This window comes from Oncorhynchus tshawytscha, linkage group LG29, assembly GCF_018296145.1.
Source record: "Oncorhynchus tshawytscha isolate Ot180627B linkage group LG29, Otsh_v2.0, whole genome shotgun sequence".
NCBI classification, from domain to species: Eukaryota; Metazoa; Chordata; class Actinopteri; order Salmoniformes; family Salmonidae; genus Oncorhynchus; species Oncorhynchus tshawytscha.
Window position 1 is genome coordinate 15,935,088 of NC_056457.1, and position 17,952 is coordinate 15,953,039.

The 17,952-nt window shown below is 44.3% G+C and overlaps 1 protein-coding gene across 1 annotated transcript in view; it reads left to right on the forward strand.

The window, feature by feature from the left end:
- Positions 1–9,102, forward strand: part of LOC112227851 — a 62,943-nt gene extending 53,841 nt beyond the window's left edge. Inside the window, exons 6-9 of the mRNA XM_024392800.2 lie at positions 2,945–3,080; positions 3,530–3,663; positions 4,325–4,530; positions 6,621–9,102. Of these exons, the coding sequence (XP_024248568.1) occupies positions 2,945–3,080; positions 3,530–3,663; positions 4,325–4,530; positions 6,621–7,719 (1,575 nt within the window). The 3' untranslated portion in view covers positions 7,720–9,102. The remainder of the gene's footprint in view (positions 1–2,944; positions 3,081–3,529; positions 3,664–4,324; positions 4,531–6,620) is intronic.
- The last annotated feature ends 8,850 nt before the right edge of the window (positions 9,103–17,952 follow it).

Genomic DNA, 17,952 nt, shown 5'->3' on the forward strand with positions numbered 1-17,952 from the left:
CTTCCCTTCTCTTTGCCCCATCTCTCCATCCCCTGACCTCTCTTAGCCTCTCTCTTCCCTTCTCTTTGCTCCATCTCTCCATCCCTCTCTATGTTGGTCTGTTACATTATTTGGTGGAGTGTAAAGAACTCCCTGAACCCTTCACCAGAGGGAAGAGGTGACAGGGAGGTCAGCTCAGCAGCACCACAGGCTCTTCAGAGAGAGAGAGAGAGAGAAAGGTTCTGAGGTGGTCAGGAGGTAGTGACCGGGACGGGCAGGCATAAGACGAGGCGAACTCCAGCTTCTCCGACTTCCTCCGCGACGTTAATTATTGATGTTATCAACTGGGTATGCCTGTCCTCCCCTACTTAAATCATTTCCCCTCACAGTCATGGATAAAGTGCTTTAACACTATTAGCAGCGCCCCCAGCTCCCCAGACAAGGCAGCCATTTGAGCGCGGGAGATTATTCTGCAAGAGTGCCTGCACTTGCCTTACAAGGAGTCGGGTGCAATAACAGCGTCATTCAAATGGAATGAAAACTGAAGTGGTCTGAAAGTGGTGCCTTGCTGCGTGCCAGAGACTTTAGCCGCATGTCACTCCAGAGCTGTGAGTGCTCGATTCATGACACAACCGCGTTTACAGACAAAATCAAACCTCTGTCCGGTTCAAATGGCTTTGTGTCATTGTCCCTAAATTCTGTAGAGGATTGGGGAAGATGAAAATTATATTTCACAAATTATATTTCACAAGTCGTGTGAAAAATAAGGTTGCTGTGACAGTGTTTAGTCCTGACATTTAGCACATAAGTTGTCCTAACCAACACACACACTTGTGACTATAGATCACTCAGTATAGATAATTGTTTTCCTTTTAAAAAACATGAAATGAATCCTTTAAAAGGTGTGTAAGTCTGCTCAATTTTCTAATACAAAACAAACTTAAACTCATAATATGACCAAAAGTATGTGGACTCCTGCTCGTCGAACGTCTCATTCCAAAATCATGGGCATTAATATGGAGTTGGTCCCCCCTTTGCTGCGTTCTCTTGGCATCCGCCAAACCCAGATTCGTCCGTCGGACTGCCTGATGGTGAAGTGTGATTCATCACTCCAAAGAACGAGTTTCCACTGCTCCAGAGTCCAATGGTGGCGAACTTTACACCACTCCAGCCGACGCTTGGCATTGCACATGGTGATCTTAGGCTTGTGTGTGGCTGCTCGGCCATGGGAACCCATTTCATGAATCTCCCAACAAACAGTTATTGTGCTGACGTTGCTCGCAGAGGCAGTTTGGAACTCGGTAGTGAGTGTTGCAAACAAGGACAGACAATTTTCACCCGCTAAGCACTTCAACACTCCCATTCTGTGAGCTTGTGTGGCCTACCATTTAGCCTCAGCCATTGCTGCTCCTAGACGTTTCCACTTCTCAATAACAGCACTTACAGTTGACCGGGGCCCCTCTAACAGGGCAGAAATTTGACGAACGGACTTGTTGGGAAGGTGGCATCCTATGACGGTGTCACGTTGAAAGTCACTGAGTTCTTCAGTAAGGCCATTCTACTGCCAATGTTTGTCTATGGAGATTGCATGGCGGTGTGCAAGATTTTTAGATACCTGTCAGCAACAGGTGTGGCTGAAATAACCAAATATGCTAATTTGAAGTGGTGTCCACATACTTTTGTATATAGAGTGTATATCATACATGTACACAAAGAGATACTATAGTTGAATATTTAATTCATGGCTTCTAACTGTCAAGTTGGGTGTGATTGTGAGAAAGCTCTGATAATACCACTTAAACCTTGACAAAACATTCCAGGCATCCATAATTAAGAAGCCATAAAGAAGACAGACACACTAATAGGCAGCACTGAAGACAAATATAGGACTGTTTTTAGGGACGACACCACAAGAAAGCACTGAAATGGTGCAAAAACAGCATTGTCGCTTTGATCCTATTTGTTCCGTTGTAATTACGCTTTTGAAGATCAAGACGAGAGGGCCAGGGAAAATATCACTTATTCTTTTTTTACGAGAGAATCTCACACAATAGACACCCGATCTGTCTGCCGGTGGGAACTGTGGCGGCGCTTGCCATGTGCTTCGGTGGGAGGAATTGTTTTGCAAGGCAAATGTTCAAAAAAGCTTGCGTGCCTCCAATGTGGAAATTATGGGGGGAAGGTTGAATATTTCAGTGGGGATCTGTCATTTCCCTGACAGAAAGCACAGCTATTGCTGGAAAGAAAGAGGCATTACAAATGCGGGCTGGGTTGGGTTGTAAGGGGGTTTTCAGCAGGGTTGGGCTGGGCTGCTCTTCAGGAGCTGGTGTCACGCGATGTTTGACAAACAGGACTTGCCCTCGCTGGCCCCATGGCTCAGTGACATCGGAGAGCCACTGTAAATGTTGCCCGTTGTGTAGTTAATGGAAGAATTCCTTGTGGAATTTCAGCAGCAGCACACAAAATTGTTTTAACATATTGGCAACAACAACCAGCTGATCTCAGAGAATCTTCCAGTAAATATGCCACTTTTTCAGAGCTGTTGGGGATATTGCTCTGAATACATGATTTAGCTCAAGTTGTGTAAAGTCATTCACTGTAATGTCATACTTTAGTCATTCAAACAGTCACATTCTTGAAAACAAAGCGTAATATATATATATTTTTTATTCCAAGTTATTCATAAGTTATTCCAACCACAAAATGTCCTGTGAAACTCTTACAAAATCACACCAATCCAAATCTGAGCAACAGACAGATTAGCAGCCCGTTAGCCAGACCCATAACAGAACTATTTGGGTATTTTGGTGTCACCTCCAGAACCCTCTGCGTGTGAGGCCGTTGGGCCAATCAAGTGAACCATGGCAGAGGTTAAGTGTCGAGGTCTCTGGGTTATGGGTGGGTGTAATGGCTAACAGTTCTGGGGCCTTCATGTGTAATTGTCTCGATCTCTCCCTCCATCCAGACGGACGTGATGCACCAGAACGTCTTTGACTATATCCATGTAGATGACCGGCAGGAGTTCAGAAGACAACTCCACTGGGCCATGAGCCCCAGCCAGCACGGCTCATCCCAGGACCACCATTCAGCCACAGAAACTGGTGTGTATATAATTACCAGGAACAGTATGGGTAGGAAAGGTCACAGGGTTTTAGTGGAGGGAGGCCCTCTGCCTAGCAACAGTGGGAGTGAGCGAGCAGAAATGAGGAGCACTGATTCAGCAAACAGCAAGACTGGACTGTTAACTGTGCAGTTAACTCTATTCACATCCACTAACCAGACTGTGATTAATGGTCAATGTATGGGCGGAAAGTCCCAGACTATGCTCGATTATGTCAGATAGGCCTTCGTATTTCTCACAAACACACCTCATTCCAATGCCACCTCTCCACTACAGGGATAAGGTGTGTGTGAGAAGTATGAAGGCCCATCTCTAACACAATAGACTCTGCAATTGTTTACCAACACTGTAAGTCTTTTAAAGCTTGTCTACCGTAAGAAACTGGAAAAACCGGCAATATAGTGAATGTTAGTTTATTTGTTTTTATAGGAGAAGACTTTGTGGTGAGCAGCCTGTTCCATTCTCAGGAGGCGGGGGGAGTTGCTCCTGAGTTCTCTTCCTTCCTCAACCGCTGTTTCATCTCCCGTGTACGCTGCCTGCTGGACAGCACCTCTGGCTTTTTGGTGAGTGGACAAACCCATCCAGAGAACCCACCCAGCCATGATGCCTCTAATGCGAACTGAAAGGGATGTACTTACCAAAGAAAGATCTCCCATTTGGTGTCATGTTTTCTGAAATTGTAGCTTGAGTGTAGGTATACATAGAATGTTCCCATATCCCGGACATAGCAGGCCAGAAGATTTGGTGCTTGGACACAGATGTATTTACTATTTACAGCCATTGGTCCACCTTCCATAGTTCTGACCAGAGTGGTTTGGAGGTTTGGATCCGTCAATGGAAACGGATGGGGCTTGAAGTTGGCCTTGATTTAAACACTGTAGGGAAGGTCAACAGAGATCCTCCTCTCAACGGGTCCATTTCGATGGCAGGCAAAGACAGCTTTGGTCGTTCTGTTATTTCTCTAGGCTGTTGTGACTGAATAAACTTGGCTTGCATTGAGACTTTTTTCCATTTTTTTTTTCATTACCAGAAGTGCTGAGATCAGACAAGTTGTCAGCCATAATTCATTAATAGCATACCATAATAGTGCTTCAAATTATAGTGTCCTAAATAGCATCTGGCAAACAACAAGTTCTCAACAAGAATATGCTCTTTATACCTATTTTGGGTGCTAAACACTCCACCTCAAAGTGTGTACGCTCTAACCTTGTCTCCCTCTGTTAGACCATGCAGTTCCAGGGGCGGCTGAAGTTCCTCCAGGGACAGAAGAAGAAGTCGGGTTCGGGGGCCCTGCTACCCCCGCAGCTGGCCCTGTTCTGTGTGGCTGTGCCTCTTCTGCTGCCCTCCATCACAGAGATGAAGATGAAGGGCATGATGATGAGGGGCAAGCAGAAGAGCGGAGGGGGCATTATCCCTGCACTAGATCATGGGTAAGGACGGAAGGACACAGCTAGACTCTGACATCATCATATAGGCTTACACTGACTATACTTGTAAATGTACTCACTTTCTAGGCTTCAAGTGATATTATTTCAAACTCCCATTTTTTATTGATGATCAGGGCTATGTCATGCCTTATAAGGTTACTACAAACTTAAACGTTTACTGATGGGAGATGGAACACCTTGGAGCATGGATCAGTCAATCTAGTTTTGCCTTATCTGCAGACCAACCATTCTCAGACCATTCTTTAATTTCTTTGAACAGCAACTTCAGTGTGGTCCGAATAGTTAGATTTGGGACAGAGTTGGCACAGTCCAAGTGTTTGGAGTGAGAAAGGGGCAAGGTCAGCCAATGAGCCAGGCTAAGCTAGGCCCAGCACATTAACTGGACAGATCTGGGTCACCAAGGGCAAAGGCTGCCTTGCTAACCAAGTATTGGGCACAACCCCCTGTTCGCCTAGACCAATCAGAAACGACCTGTGACATCAAGAACAATAGCTTCACACAGAAGCTGGCTTCTTTCTCTTTCCACCCCCTCAAACACAAACACCACACAAACACGCACACACACTCAAATGAGCTTTGGATGGCTCACAATACTCAATTAAGACAACAAATGGATTTTCTGTTTTTGGACGTGGGCTTGTGCTTCATGGATCATTAGGGAGGAAACCTGGCTTTGAGGGTAAAAGTTGAGTTGGAGGGCACACTCAGTAGTAGTCAGCTAGGGCCCTACCACCCCCTCTTGTGTTCATTATGAATAATGTGTAATATCTCCCAAATAGTATCCTCTTTTCCCTCTCCAACAGAGGTGGTTCTACCATAGAACCATGCTGTTTCATGACACAACGCTTGTTCAGAGTATAAGTCCAATACACATTACTTAAGCGTTAGGGATTCGACCGACTCTGATACTAAGTTATCCTGATGTAAGACACTAATCTGCACACTTTATAAACCTGAAGCATACCTTGGCAAAAGGGGGCAATCCTTGCTTCTGAGGGGAATCGACGATCATACGTCAAAAGAGCTTCCCATTAATTCCAGTTAAAGCTGTTATGAAGCGACCTCAGTGTCTCCTCCATGACCTTGGTCTCCTCCATGACCTCAGTGTCTCCTCCACGACCTTGGTCTCCTCCACGACCTCAGTGTCTCCACAGTCTTTTACCCTCTAAATGACAGAATTGAATGATGAGTTGAGGGACAGCGACAGAGAAGGAGAGATATTGTTTGTGGTGTTGAAAAATGACAGAATGGGTCATGCTCTCACCAGCAGAGTTCACTAAAGAGACATTCAATAGGTTTTGGTCTCTGTAGGCCTAGCCTCAACATGATGCACAGACTTTAGCCCAGAAAGTGTCATTGAACCACAGTCGGGGTCTTAAGAACTCAACATGTATCTATTTATCGCTGAGGGCATTGAAATACAATTTGTAGGGAAGGGAAGGAAGATAACGTAGTTCTCTAGGCTAACTGATCCCCAGCTTTGGCAGGGAGTTATATAATCTGCCTGCTTGTGTTTAGATCCTGGAAAAGATTAAATCATTCCCAGAAATAAATATGGCTTCGTTTTTGTTATTCTGAGAATTCGATGTCAATGTTGTTGTTGACTTGATTATTTGAACGGACAAAATGGATAGCTGAAAGGACATGAGAAATATACGATTATTATAATCCACGCACACTGTTCTGATGAGACAGGATAAAGCAGGAGAATTGTATTCCTCTCTTGTTGACATAGCAAAAAAGTGTCTTGTTCCCTATACGATCATCTATCTCGTATTGATGTTTATATTACTGTGTATATAGTGATGTGTTTATTGATGTGTATAGTGTATATTGATGTGTGTTGATGTGTATGCATGACTCTCTGTCGAAATAAATGTTGCATGAATATAAATAAAATAAACACAATTATTTGTACTGTAATGAACAGGAGGGATGATCTGTAGAAGTAATCAGATCATTACAACTCTGACCTAAAACAGTTGGGGCTGCAAAAATGGTTTGATTTTAGATCTAACACATTTTTCATTATCTCCCTACCTCTCTTCCTCCCCTCTTCCTCCATGTTGCAGTGAGAGAGAGGAGCACTTCAGGAGGCACTCTGGCAGTGTGGCGATGGTGGATGGCGGGGACCCGCTGCTCCTCAACTGCACCAGCCCCGGGGGGTCCCAGCAGCGCCTCAAGTACAAGTCGGAGGGGGGCTACTACGGCCAGGACGAGCCCCTCAACTACTGCAAGACCTCTATGGGCGGCGTCCCCCACCACAAAGGCCCAGGCTCGGACTCCCCGTGGCCCATGCGGCCTGCCTCAGGGACCGTCCGGGCTGGGCAGAGTGGCGGCTACATCCCCTCAAATCGACTTGGGAAGGCGGGCCACTACGGTAAGCCCTACCGCATGTCCCCCAGCATGTGTCATGGAGGAGGGCGAGGTGGTGAGGTCTACGTGCCCAAGATGTACGGGAGCCTCCAGACCCCCGACGGCTCGGACCCCTACTGCTTGGGAGAGGCGGTGAAGAGCGAGAATGGCTACGGCGAATGCTACGATGGCCGCCTGCTGCCTGAGATGCCCATCAAGGTGGAGCAGGACTCTGACTCTGAGAACGGCTGTGACGCCTATGGCCGTCCGTGGACGTGCCGGGAGCCCGTGGACCGTCGCTACGGCAACGGCTACGGCGACAACAACAGCCTTCAAATGAAGTCGGAGGCGGACTACTACGAGCAGTACTCGCCGTGCCAGCGGGGCAAGGCGGGTATCAGTCCCATCAGCCCACCCTACAACAACGGCCACTTCCAGAACTATAATAATGTGGGGGGCGGCAGGCCCTTGAAGAGTGTGATTAACAAGGACCTGTCCCAGTTCAGTCCCCAGAGGCTGTCCCACTCAGACCCCCTCTGTAGCAGCCAGAGCATCAACTGCATGGACGTATATGCAAGCGGCCCTGTGGAGCACAACAAGGGCTACATGCAGCAGGACTACAAGCAGGGCTACGAGTTCAAAGGTCATGGACTGCTCCATGCCATAAAGCGGGAACCCATGGACTCACCCCCGTGGTCGGACGGCAGCAGCAACGACATGAGTCACGCCATGGGGCACTCTCAGAGGAACGTTATGCCACACTGTGTGATGAACGCTGGGCAGCACAAAGCCAACCCCTATGTTTATATGCAATAGACATACATCCATCCCTCACTTCCTCATTCACCAGCATAATACATTGGCAGAAGACATTCAGGATATGGCTCAGGTTTAAAGACTAAGTGTTGATACAATCAAAGAAAGGTATGGGGGGGATCCTGCCCCTGGATTTTGTTTTGATGAATGGAAGAAATTGTAGTTATTATCCGAAGCACTTTTGATGTAGTGATGCAAATTTTCTAGTCACATTTTTGTTTGTGTTTTGTGTTGTCTCCACCTGACTTCTCTGGTAGGCTGTTTAAAAATGTGATGGTAAACTGTATAAAATGTACACATTCGTGATGGGTGATACAGGATTATGTTACAGTGAGTGTGTGTAAATATTTGTCCTCAAGAAATTATTTCCTGTCTAGAAGGTTTACCCAAAGAGGGTTGTGCATGCTCTTTTTAGTCAGGTTTTGTAAATCAATTGAAGGATCATTTGAATATGGTACGCATCAGTCTGAATACACTATATATACACAAAAGTATGTGGACACCCCTTCGAATTTGTGGATTCTGCTATTTCAGCCACACCCGTTGCTGACAGGTGTATAAAATTGAGCACACAGCCATGCAATCTCCATAGACAAACTTTGGCAGAAGAATGGCCGTACTGAAGGGCTCCGTGACTTTCAATGTTGCACCGTCATAGGGTGCCACCTTTCTAACAAGTCAGTTCGTCCAATTTCTGCCCTGCTAGAGAAACTTCATAACAACATCACTTACAGTTGATCAGAGCAGCTCTAGCAGGGCAGAAATTTGACGAGGAAGAGAAGTAGGGAGATAATGGTCATTATATTAGATCTCAAATCAAACCATTTTTGCAGCCCCAACTGTTTTAGGTCAGAGTTGTAATGACATCTGATTACTTCTACAGATGATCCCTCCTGTTCATTACAGTACAAAGAATTGTGTTTATTTTATTTATGTTCATTCAACCTTTATTTTGACAGGGAGTCTAGCGAAATGTTAAGCCACACAAGCTCACAGACCGGGACCACCAGGTGCTGAAGTGGGTAGAGCGTAAAAATCGTCTGTCCTCGGTTGCAACACTCACTACCGAGTTCCAAACTGCCTCTGGAAGCAACGTCAGCACAAGAACTGTTCATGGCCGAGCAGCTGCACACAAGCCTAGGATCACCATGTGCAATGCCAAGTGTTAGCTGGAGTGGTGTAAAGCTCGCCGCCATTGGACTCTGGAGCAGTGGAAATGCCTTATCTGGAGTTTTGAATCACGCTTTACCATGTAGCAGTCCGGAGGACGAATCTGTGTTTGGCAGATGCCAGGATAACGCTACCTGCCCCAATGCATAGTTCCAACTGTAATGTTTGGTGGAGGAGGAAGAATGGTCTGTGGCTGTTTTTCATGGTTTGGGCTAGTCCCCTTACTTCCAGTGAAGGGAAATCTTAACGCTTTAGCATACAATGACATCCTAAACGATTCTGTGCTTCCAACTTTGTGGAAACAGTTTGGGGCAGGCCCTTTCCTGTTTCAGCATGATAATGCCCCCATGCACAAATCGAGGTCCATACAGAAATGGTTTGTCGAGATCGGTGTGGAAGAACTTGCCTGCACAAAGCCCTAACCTCAACCCCATTCAACACCTTTGGGATGAATTGTAACACCGCCTGCGAGCCAGGCCTAATCGCCCAACATCAGTGCCCAACCTCACTAATGCTCTAGTGGCTGAATGGATTCAAGTCCCCGCAGCAACATCAACTCTATATTAATGCCAATGAATTTGGAATGAGATGGTCAATGAGCAGGTGTCCACATACTTTTGGTCATTAAGTGTTTCTTTTTTTAAACTTTATTTAACTAGGTAAGTTAGTTAAGAACAAATTCTTATTTTCAATGACGGCCTAGGAACAGTGGGTTAACTGCCTTGTTTAGGGGCAGAACGACAGATTTTTACCTTGTCAGCTTGGGGATTCGATCCTGCAAAATTTCGGTTACTAGTCCAACACTCTAACCACTAGTTTACCTGCTGCCCCAGTGTATGTGTGTTTGAGTGTGTGTGTCCAGTGTGTCCAGTTTTGCAAGAAAGGGAATTTATTGCATGGTTTTCAAATCTTTGATTTAATCCTATTCTTATATGTCTATGCACACAACTCAATCAGCTCTAGTCACTATTGTAGAGAAAGATAATGTATTGATCTCTATGGTAACTATTGCCTGTTAGGTTTCATTGTTATTACTACAAAATACTGACATCATTCTCCTCCAGTCCCACCCTGACAAGACACACAAGTTACTGAATGTTGTGTAAATTGGCAGTTCATTGTCCTATCATTCAAACTACTAAACAGAGGTTAAAACACAGTCACACTCATGTAAAGTAATCCCAGAAGGAACTGTGTTCAAAACTGTTTAAGTTGCTTTCCATGCATGCTCTTATGAATTATGAACAAAATCATGTTGCTCTGCTCTACACAACACAAAACACGTCAACTTCAGTCTCCACAGTACAACTTTGTCTTTGACAAAGTCAAAACAAATGATGTTTTCTTTCAATATTTCACACATGAAGCTACTGTAAAGATTTTGATGCACTACTGGGACTGACTCATCATCCATTCAATACCTACCTAGACATGATGTCGAGTTGACATGCACATTGTAAATAGCTTCACCTTTGAGATTTAAAATGACTTTTATTTTTGTGTTAAATTCAGTAAATGTCCAATGATTCATATTTATTGTCTAGCCAGAATTGTATATTTAAATCGAGACATCTGGGGGCTTTGCGCTGTTTCACGAAGGACAATAAAATGCATTTTTTGATAAAACAAGTAAATACACAATTAAGATCTCTGGCTAACTTCGTAGCTGCAAGGCAGCAAGTATGTATTTGTGGCAAGTTGTTATTTTTCAGTGTTTTTCAAAAACAAGAATTACCTAATAAAAGATCAATCTTAAAGTGATGCTCCAGAACCTTTCTGTACTAGTTCATCCAATTGTGTACTACATCATCCATTCCCTATGATAAGTTACATCCTGCAAAACAAAACAAAATATATATATATATTTTTGCAATTCATATGATATGTCACGAATCCAATTCATACAGTATGTTACATATTTGTTGTGCTTGAGATCCCGGACTGCATATTTAAGGAAGACAGAATACCGGTTCCTCTTTTCCTGTTGTCAAACCAAAACATATTGGGTATTATGGCAATATATTGTGCACAATTAATTAAAACACATTTTTTAACACAGAAATCATGGTAACAAGGTCTGCAAAGGCTCTCTTTAGATGACATGGCTGTCTTTTAACTCAAAAAGGACATTGCAACCTTTTGCCAGCAGTTTATTATCATGCTATTGTTTATTGGCATTAATAGCAAGCTCTTTAGTGCCATATTTCAAACTGCAGTCTTATTGTCTTTCTCCATTAGAAATAGATGAGAGGAAAAACAGATATGCAGGAGCACTGCCCACTTTATGATGAATGCGGTGTAAATGCTACGTGACAGTTCCTTTGCACGACTAGGAGAATGGAACACGGACCACTTACCACAGTCTGGGAAGAGCTGGAAACAGGGGAAATACTGTACCTTCCTATATTAAGTCAAAACCGTTAATGTCATGACACATTGCAGTAAATTATATGATATAGGGAGCCAGGCAAGTGGAGGAGGGTTCTCACTGCTCGGAATGAGGCAAGAACCTTGATTAACCTTATGATTCAAAAGACCAAAAACATAAGAAAACTCAGACATGTACTGTATATTTCAACACCACACCTTTGAGCAGATACAAGTAACAACATGATAATGGATAGATGGGATCCCTCCGTGTGCGTGTCCAAAACAGGCTAGCAAATCTGTCACTTTTGATTTACAGTATCCTAATCAGTGAAGTCAATTAACAACCATTAGCTTAGTCATTCTCACTGACTATCTGTAGTGCAATCACACCAGTGGAAAGATCACAAGGGCCCCCAATTATATACGTTTGACATGTAGTTCAGGACGGGTCAGAGCTCAACACCTTTGCTGTACCGAGCCTCAGATCAATGCTAAAAACGAACCAGATATATATAACTGACTCAGTGCCATGTGGTAGACCTAATGAGCTTGGATAGGATAGCAATGACCCTTGGTCTCATCGTCTGTACACAACTCATTTACCTACTTTGTAACTGTGCAATACAAAACATATTTTACTTGTTGCTATGTGAAATACAGGACAAAGTCTGAATTGAAGATCCAATAAAAAGCTGGATATGACAGCACCAGACATACAGTAGACTGGGTACTTTACAAAATGGTCATGTGACGCTATGATTGACCCTAAGCCGACTAGCCAGCTGGAGGGCTGTCCTCATTGGTTTAGGAGGAAAACCAATCCTCAGAAGAGGATTACCTTCTTCCTTCCATCTTGCTATATCTGCGCCCTAATTCCCCCATAACAACCTTGTGTGTCCTACAAGGGCCATTACATTCCACGTCAAAAGTCAAAGAGGGATAGAAGGATAAGCGCTCGTGCAGGTCTGCAGTCACGTGTTATTTTAGCAAAATATGTTGGTGTAGTGGGAGAATGAGAGAGGGTGATACTCTCGTGTAGCGACTTGCAGGCGCCGACGCCCAGCGTAATAATTCAATCTCAATTTATTGTATGAATGGCTGACCATATGTCGGCTAACACAAGACTCAAACACACGTTTGCGATGGCAATCTTCAGGGCGGGACATTCCCATAAACCCTGGAGCACGGACACCCTTGGAGGTGTGAAGACAAGAAAACTTTAAACGAAATTCATGTGAATGAAATTGTTGCGTTTGATTTGTTTCAAGAGCTTATAAAGAGTTGTTTTTACTCTGGAAAAATGAACTGTATCAATTGTTTGACCTACATACGCAAACAAATAGCATTAGGATTTCGTAAAGCATTTTGGAATATCGACTTGGAAGCACACAGATACAATCCACTATTAATATTTATGATGAATGTCAACGTCACATTTTGCTAGCTATTCAAAAGACAATTTGAAGTCAAATTTGCTCTCAATCAGTGCTGTATGGTCATACATAGAGTTACATGTTTTTTGATGTTGTGGCTATTGTCATTCTTTCACACACCCTAAACTCAGAAAGTGCAGAATACTGCTTTCCTAAACTCATGTAACCCAACATTGCAAGCTCTGATATTGCTCAAATTTGGAACTCAAGTAGTCAGTTGTCTGCCTTACATACACAAACAAACAACATTAGGATATCTTAATGCATCTTGGGAATATAGACCTGTAAACACAGATTTAATAGTTGGAAATATCAAATATGAATATTTTTTGATGAATGTAAACTTAACTTTGTGGTTAATATTCAAGTCAAATTTGTATGGTTCTGCCTGACAATAATGCATACAGTTCAATTTTTCTTTACATTTTGTGTGTATGGCAAGTGGGCTATCCCCCTCCCCCCAGTCAAAGGTTCCTTTGTGGGTTTTATATGTTTAGCCCCTACTCTTGCAAAAGCGTTAGGCGGCCCCCATAAATTTGACTACAAATCCAATATGGAGTCCAAAATCCAATATGGTTGCCACATTACCAATAAATGGTGGTTTACCCACCTGTATATGGAAACTTTTTAAATTAGAAATGTTTCATATTTTGGTATTCTACTTATGAACTATACTCAATACTATATTTGTGTACTTAATTTATGTTAGGAATCCATTAATCCCACCATATACACTCAACCACCTTTGTCTGGATATATAAAAAGGCAACAGACTGCTTGGCAACACCAAGTATTCCAAGTCACAAACTTCTTTGAGGATCACTGAGAAGTGAGCTTTGATTCATTACTAGTCTAATACGTCTGCCTGAATCCCAACATGACCTTCTGCTGGCTCACTGCATTTGTGATGCACATTTGGATGTTCCGGTGCACTCTTATCCTGTTTGGGTTGAGCTGGCACATTGCTTCTTCAGGACAATCATGTGAACCATCCTGGCTGTCTGCCCTGGAGTCACCGTATTTGTTGACTTGGTGACAGTTATGATATGGGGAGGATGCAACCATACATGAGAAGTGCATAAGGCAGGTGTTCACTTCAATCAACCAACACAACCTGACACCCATTAACAAGAATTGTCATCACCTTAATGGGCCTTCACATGTCACAGGAATTGCACCTCTCCAATGTTAATGCCATCCTGAATCTCCCAGAACTGTCCTTGATAGGTCCACTGCACCATCAGTCCTCCCCTTAAGCAGTTAGAGACAGAGACACTATGAAACTAGACTACCACGTGTCAGGAGGCCATTCAACAGCCAAAATGCCACCTGGAAATTGCTGGAGTGCATTGTTCCCATACGTACCTATTTGGCTACCAACTATGGCTGGCCAGCTCACCTGAACTGGACTCGCATGTGAAGAATTAGCTTTCATTTTGCGATGTCTCATGCATTGGTTTGGGACACCGCAGTAATCCCAACAAGGACATATGCCATTTATGGCAAACAAGAGGCACCTTAGGATGGTAGAACTTGCTGTATGTGATCATGTACGGTGGCTGGGAATTGGCACTATGCTAGATCAGCTCCACCTCCCCTGCAACCCTTTTACTGTTCATCAAAGCCTAGGGATCATCTTCAAATGTACAGTATCAGTTAAAATGTTGGACACACCTACCAATTCAAGGGTTTTTCTTCATTTTTACTATTTTCTACATTGTTGAATAATAGTGAAGACATCAAAACTGTGAAATAACACATATGGAATAATGTAGTAACCAAAAAAAGTGTTCAACAAATCAAAATATATTTTATATTTGAGATTCTTCAAAATAGCCACCCTTTGACTTGATGACAGCTTTACACACTCTTGGCAGTCTCGAAACCAGCTTCACCTGGAATGCTTTTCCAACAGTCTTGAAGGAGTTCCCACACATGCTGAGCACTTGTTAGCTGCTTTTCCTTCACTCTGCGGTCCAACTCATCCCAAAACATCTCAATTGGGTTGAGGTCGGGCGATTGTGGAGGCCAGGTCATCTGACGCAGCACTCCATCACTCTCCTTCTTGGTCAAATAAAGGGTTCTCTTTCTTTCTCTCTCTACCCCAGGGACTCTTGGGGCATGACCTTTCAGGCTAAGACTTCCTTCTCCCTCTACCCCAAGAACTATGGGCCATGGCACAAGCCATGGCTTCTTTGTCTGTCTCTCTCTGATCATGCCTAGATAGTAGATACTGTTTTGTTAATGTCAGTGTTCAAATCAATCAAATCAAATTGTATTAGTCACATGCGCCGAATACAACAGCTGTAGACCTTACAGTGAAATGCTTACTTTACAAGCCCCTAACTAACAATGCAGTTAAAAAAGACTAATAGCAAATAAAAGGAACAAGTAATTAAAGAGCAGTATTAAAATAACAATAACGAGCCTAAACTCATAAAATAACAATAACGAGCCTAATAACGAGCCTAAAAAAAGAAACATCAATTTTTCAGGACCCTGTCTTTCAAAGATAATTTGTAAAAATCCAAATCATTTCACAGATCTTCAGTGTAAAGGGTTTAAAAACACCGTTTCCCATGCTTGTTCAATGAAACATAAACAATTAATGAACATGCATCTGTGGAACGGTCGTTAAGACACTTACAGCTTACAGACGGTGGGCAATTAAGGTCACAGTTATGAAAACTTAGGACACTAAAGAGGCCTTTCTACTGACTCTGAAAAATACCAAAAGAAAGATGCCCAGGCTTCTTACCCATCTGCATGAACGTGCCTTAGGCATGCTGCAAGGAGGCATGAGGACTGCAGATGTGAACAGGGCAATAAATCGCAATATCCGTACTGTTAGATGCCTAAGACAGCGCTACACGGAGACAGGACAGACAGCTGATCATCCTCGCAGTGGAAGACCACGTGTAACAACACCTGCACAGAATCGGTATATCTGAACATCACACCTGCGTGACAGTTACAGGATGGCAACAACAACTGCCCGAGTTACACCAGGAACGCACAATCCCTCCATCAGTGCTCAGACTGTACGCAATAGGCTGAGAGAAGCTGGACTGAGGGCTTGTAGGCCTGTTGTAAGGCAGGTCATCACCAGACATCACCGGCAACAACGTCGCCTATTGGCACAAACCCACTGTCGCTGGACCAGACAGGACTGGCAAAAAGTGCTCTTCACTGACGAGTCGCGGTTTAGTCTCACCAGGTGTGATGGTCGGATTCGCGTTTATCATCAAAGGAATGAACGTTACACCGAGGCCTCTTCTCTGGAGAGGGATCGATTTGGAGTTGGAGGGTCCGTCATGGTCTGGGACGGAGTGTCACAGCATCATCGGACTGAGCTTATTGTCATTGCAGGCAATCTCAATGCTGTGCGTTACAGGGAAGACATCCTCCTCCCTCATGTGGTACCCTTCCTGCAGGCTCATCCCGACATGACCCTCCAGCATGACAATGCCACACAGCTCATTCTGTGCGTGATTTCCTGCAAGACAGGAATGTCAGTGTTCTGCCATGGCCTGCGAAGACCTGTTGGATCGGAGGGTGAGGGCTAGGGCCATTCCCCCCAGAAATGTCCGGGAACTTGCAGGTGCCTTGGTGGAAGAGTGGGGTAACATCTCACAGCAAGAAATGGCAAATCTGGTGCAGTTCATGAGGAGTAGATGCACTGCAGTACTTAATGCAGCTTGTGGCCACACCAGATACTGACTGTTACTTTTGATTTTGACACCCCATTTGTTCAGGGACACATTATTAAATTTCTGTTAGTCACATGTCTGTGGAACTGGTTCAGTTTATGTCACAGTTGTTGAATCTGGTTATGTTCATACAAATATTTACACATGTTAAGTTTGCTGAAAATAAACACAGTTGACAGTGAGAGGACGTTTCTTTTTTTGCTGAGTTTATGTACATGTAAGTAGAGTTATTAATGTGACTATGCATAGATAATGACAAAGAGTAACAGCGGTGTAAAATAGGGGGGGGGGGCAATGCAAATAGTCTAGATAGCCATTTGATTAGATGTTCAGGAGTCTTATGGCTTGGGGGTAGAAGCTGTTAAGAAACCTCTTGGACCTAGACTTGGCGCTCCGGTACTGCTTGCCGTGTGGTAGCAGAGAGAACAGTCTATGACTAAGGTGGCTGGAGTCCTTGACCATTTTTAGGGCCTTCCTCTGACACCGCCTGGTATAGAGGTCCTGGATGGCAGGAAGCTTGGCCCAGGTGATGTACTGGGCCGTACACACAACCCTCTGTAGTGCCTTGTGGTCGGAGGCAGAGCAGTTGTCATACCAGGCAGTGAAGCAACCAGTCAGGATGCTCTCGATGGTGCAACTGTAGAACCTTTTGAGGATCTGAGGACCCATGCCAAATCTTTTCAGTCTCCTGAGGGGGAATAGGTTTTGTTGTGCCCTCTTCATGACTGTGCATGGACCATGTTAGACCATGTTAGTTTGTTGGGGATGTGGACACCAAGGAACTTGAAGCTCTCAACCTGCTCCACTACAGCCCTGCCGATGAGAATGGGGGCGTGCTCGGTCCTCCTTTTCCTGTAGACCACAATCATCTCCTTTGTCTTGATCACGTTGAGGGAGAGGTTGTTGTCCTGGCACCACACGGCTAGGTCTCTGACCTCCTCCCTATAGGCTGTCTCATCGTTGCAGAGGGAGGTGTTTAGTCCCAGGGTCCTTAGCTTATTGATGAGCTTTGAGGGCACTATGGTGTTGAATGCTGAGCTGTAGTCAATGAACAGCATTCTCACATAGGTGTTCCTTTAATCAAGGTGGGAAAGGGCAGTGTTGAGGGCAATACAGATTGCATCATCTGTGGATCTGTTAGGGCGGTATGAAAATTGGAGTGGGTCTAAGGTTTCTGGGGCAATGGTGTTGATATGAGCCATGAACAGCCTTTCAAAGCACTTCATGGCTACAGACGTGAGTGCTACGGGTCGGTAGTCATTTAGGCAGGTTACCTTAGTGTTCTTGGGCACAGGGACTATCGTGGTCTGCTTAAAACATGTTGGTATTACAGACACGGACAGGGAGAGGTTGAAAATGTCAGTGAAGACACTTGCCAGTTGGTCAGCACACACATCCTGGTAATCCATATGGCCCCGCAGCCTTGTGAATGTTGACAAGGCCGCACATCGGCTGCGAACAGCGTGATCACACAGTCGTCCGGAACAGTTAGTGCTCTCATGCATGTTTCACTGTTATTTGCCTCGAAGCGAGCATAGAAGTAGTTTAGC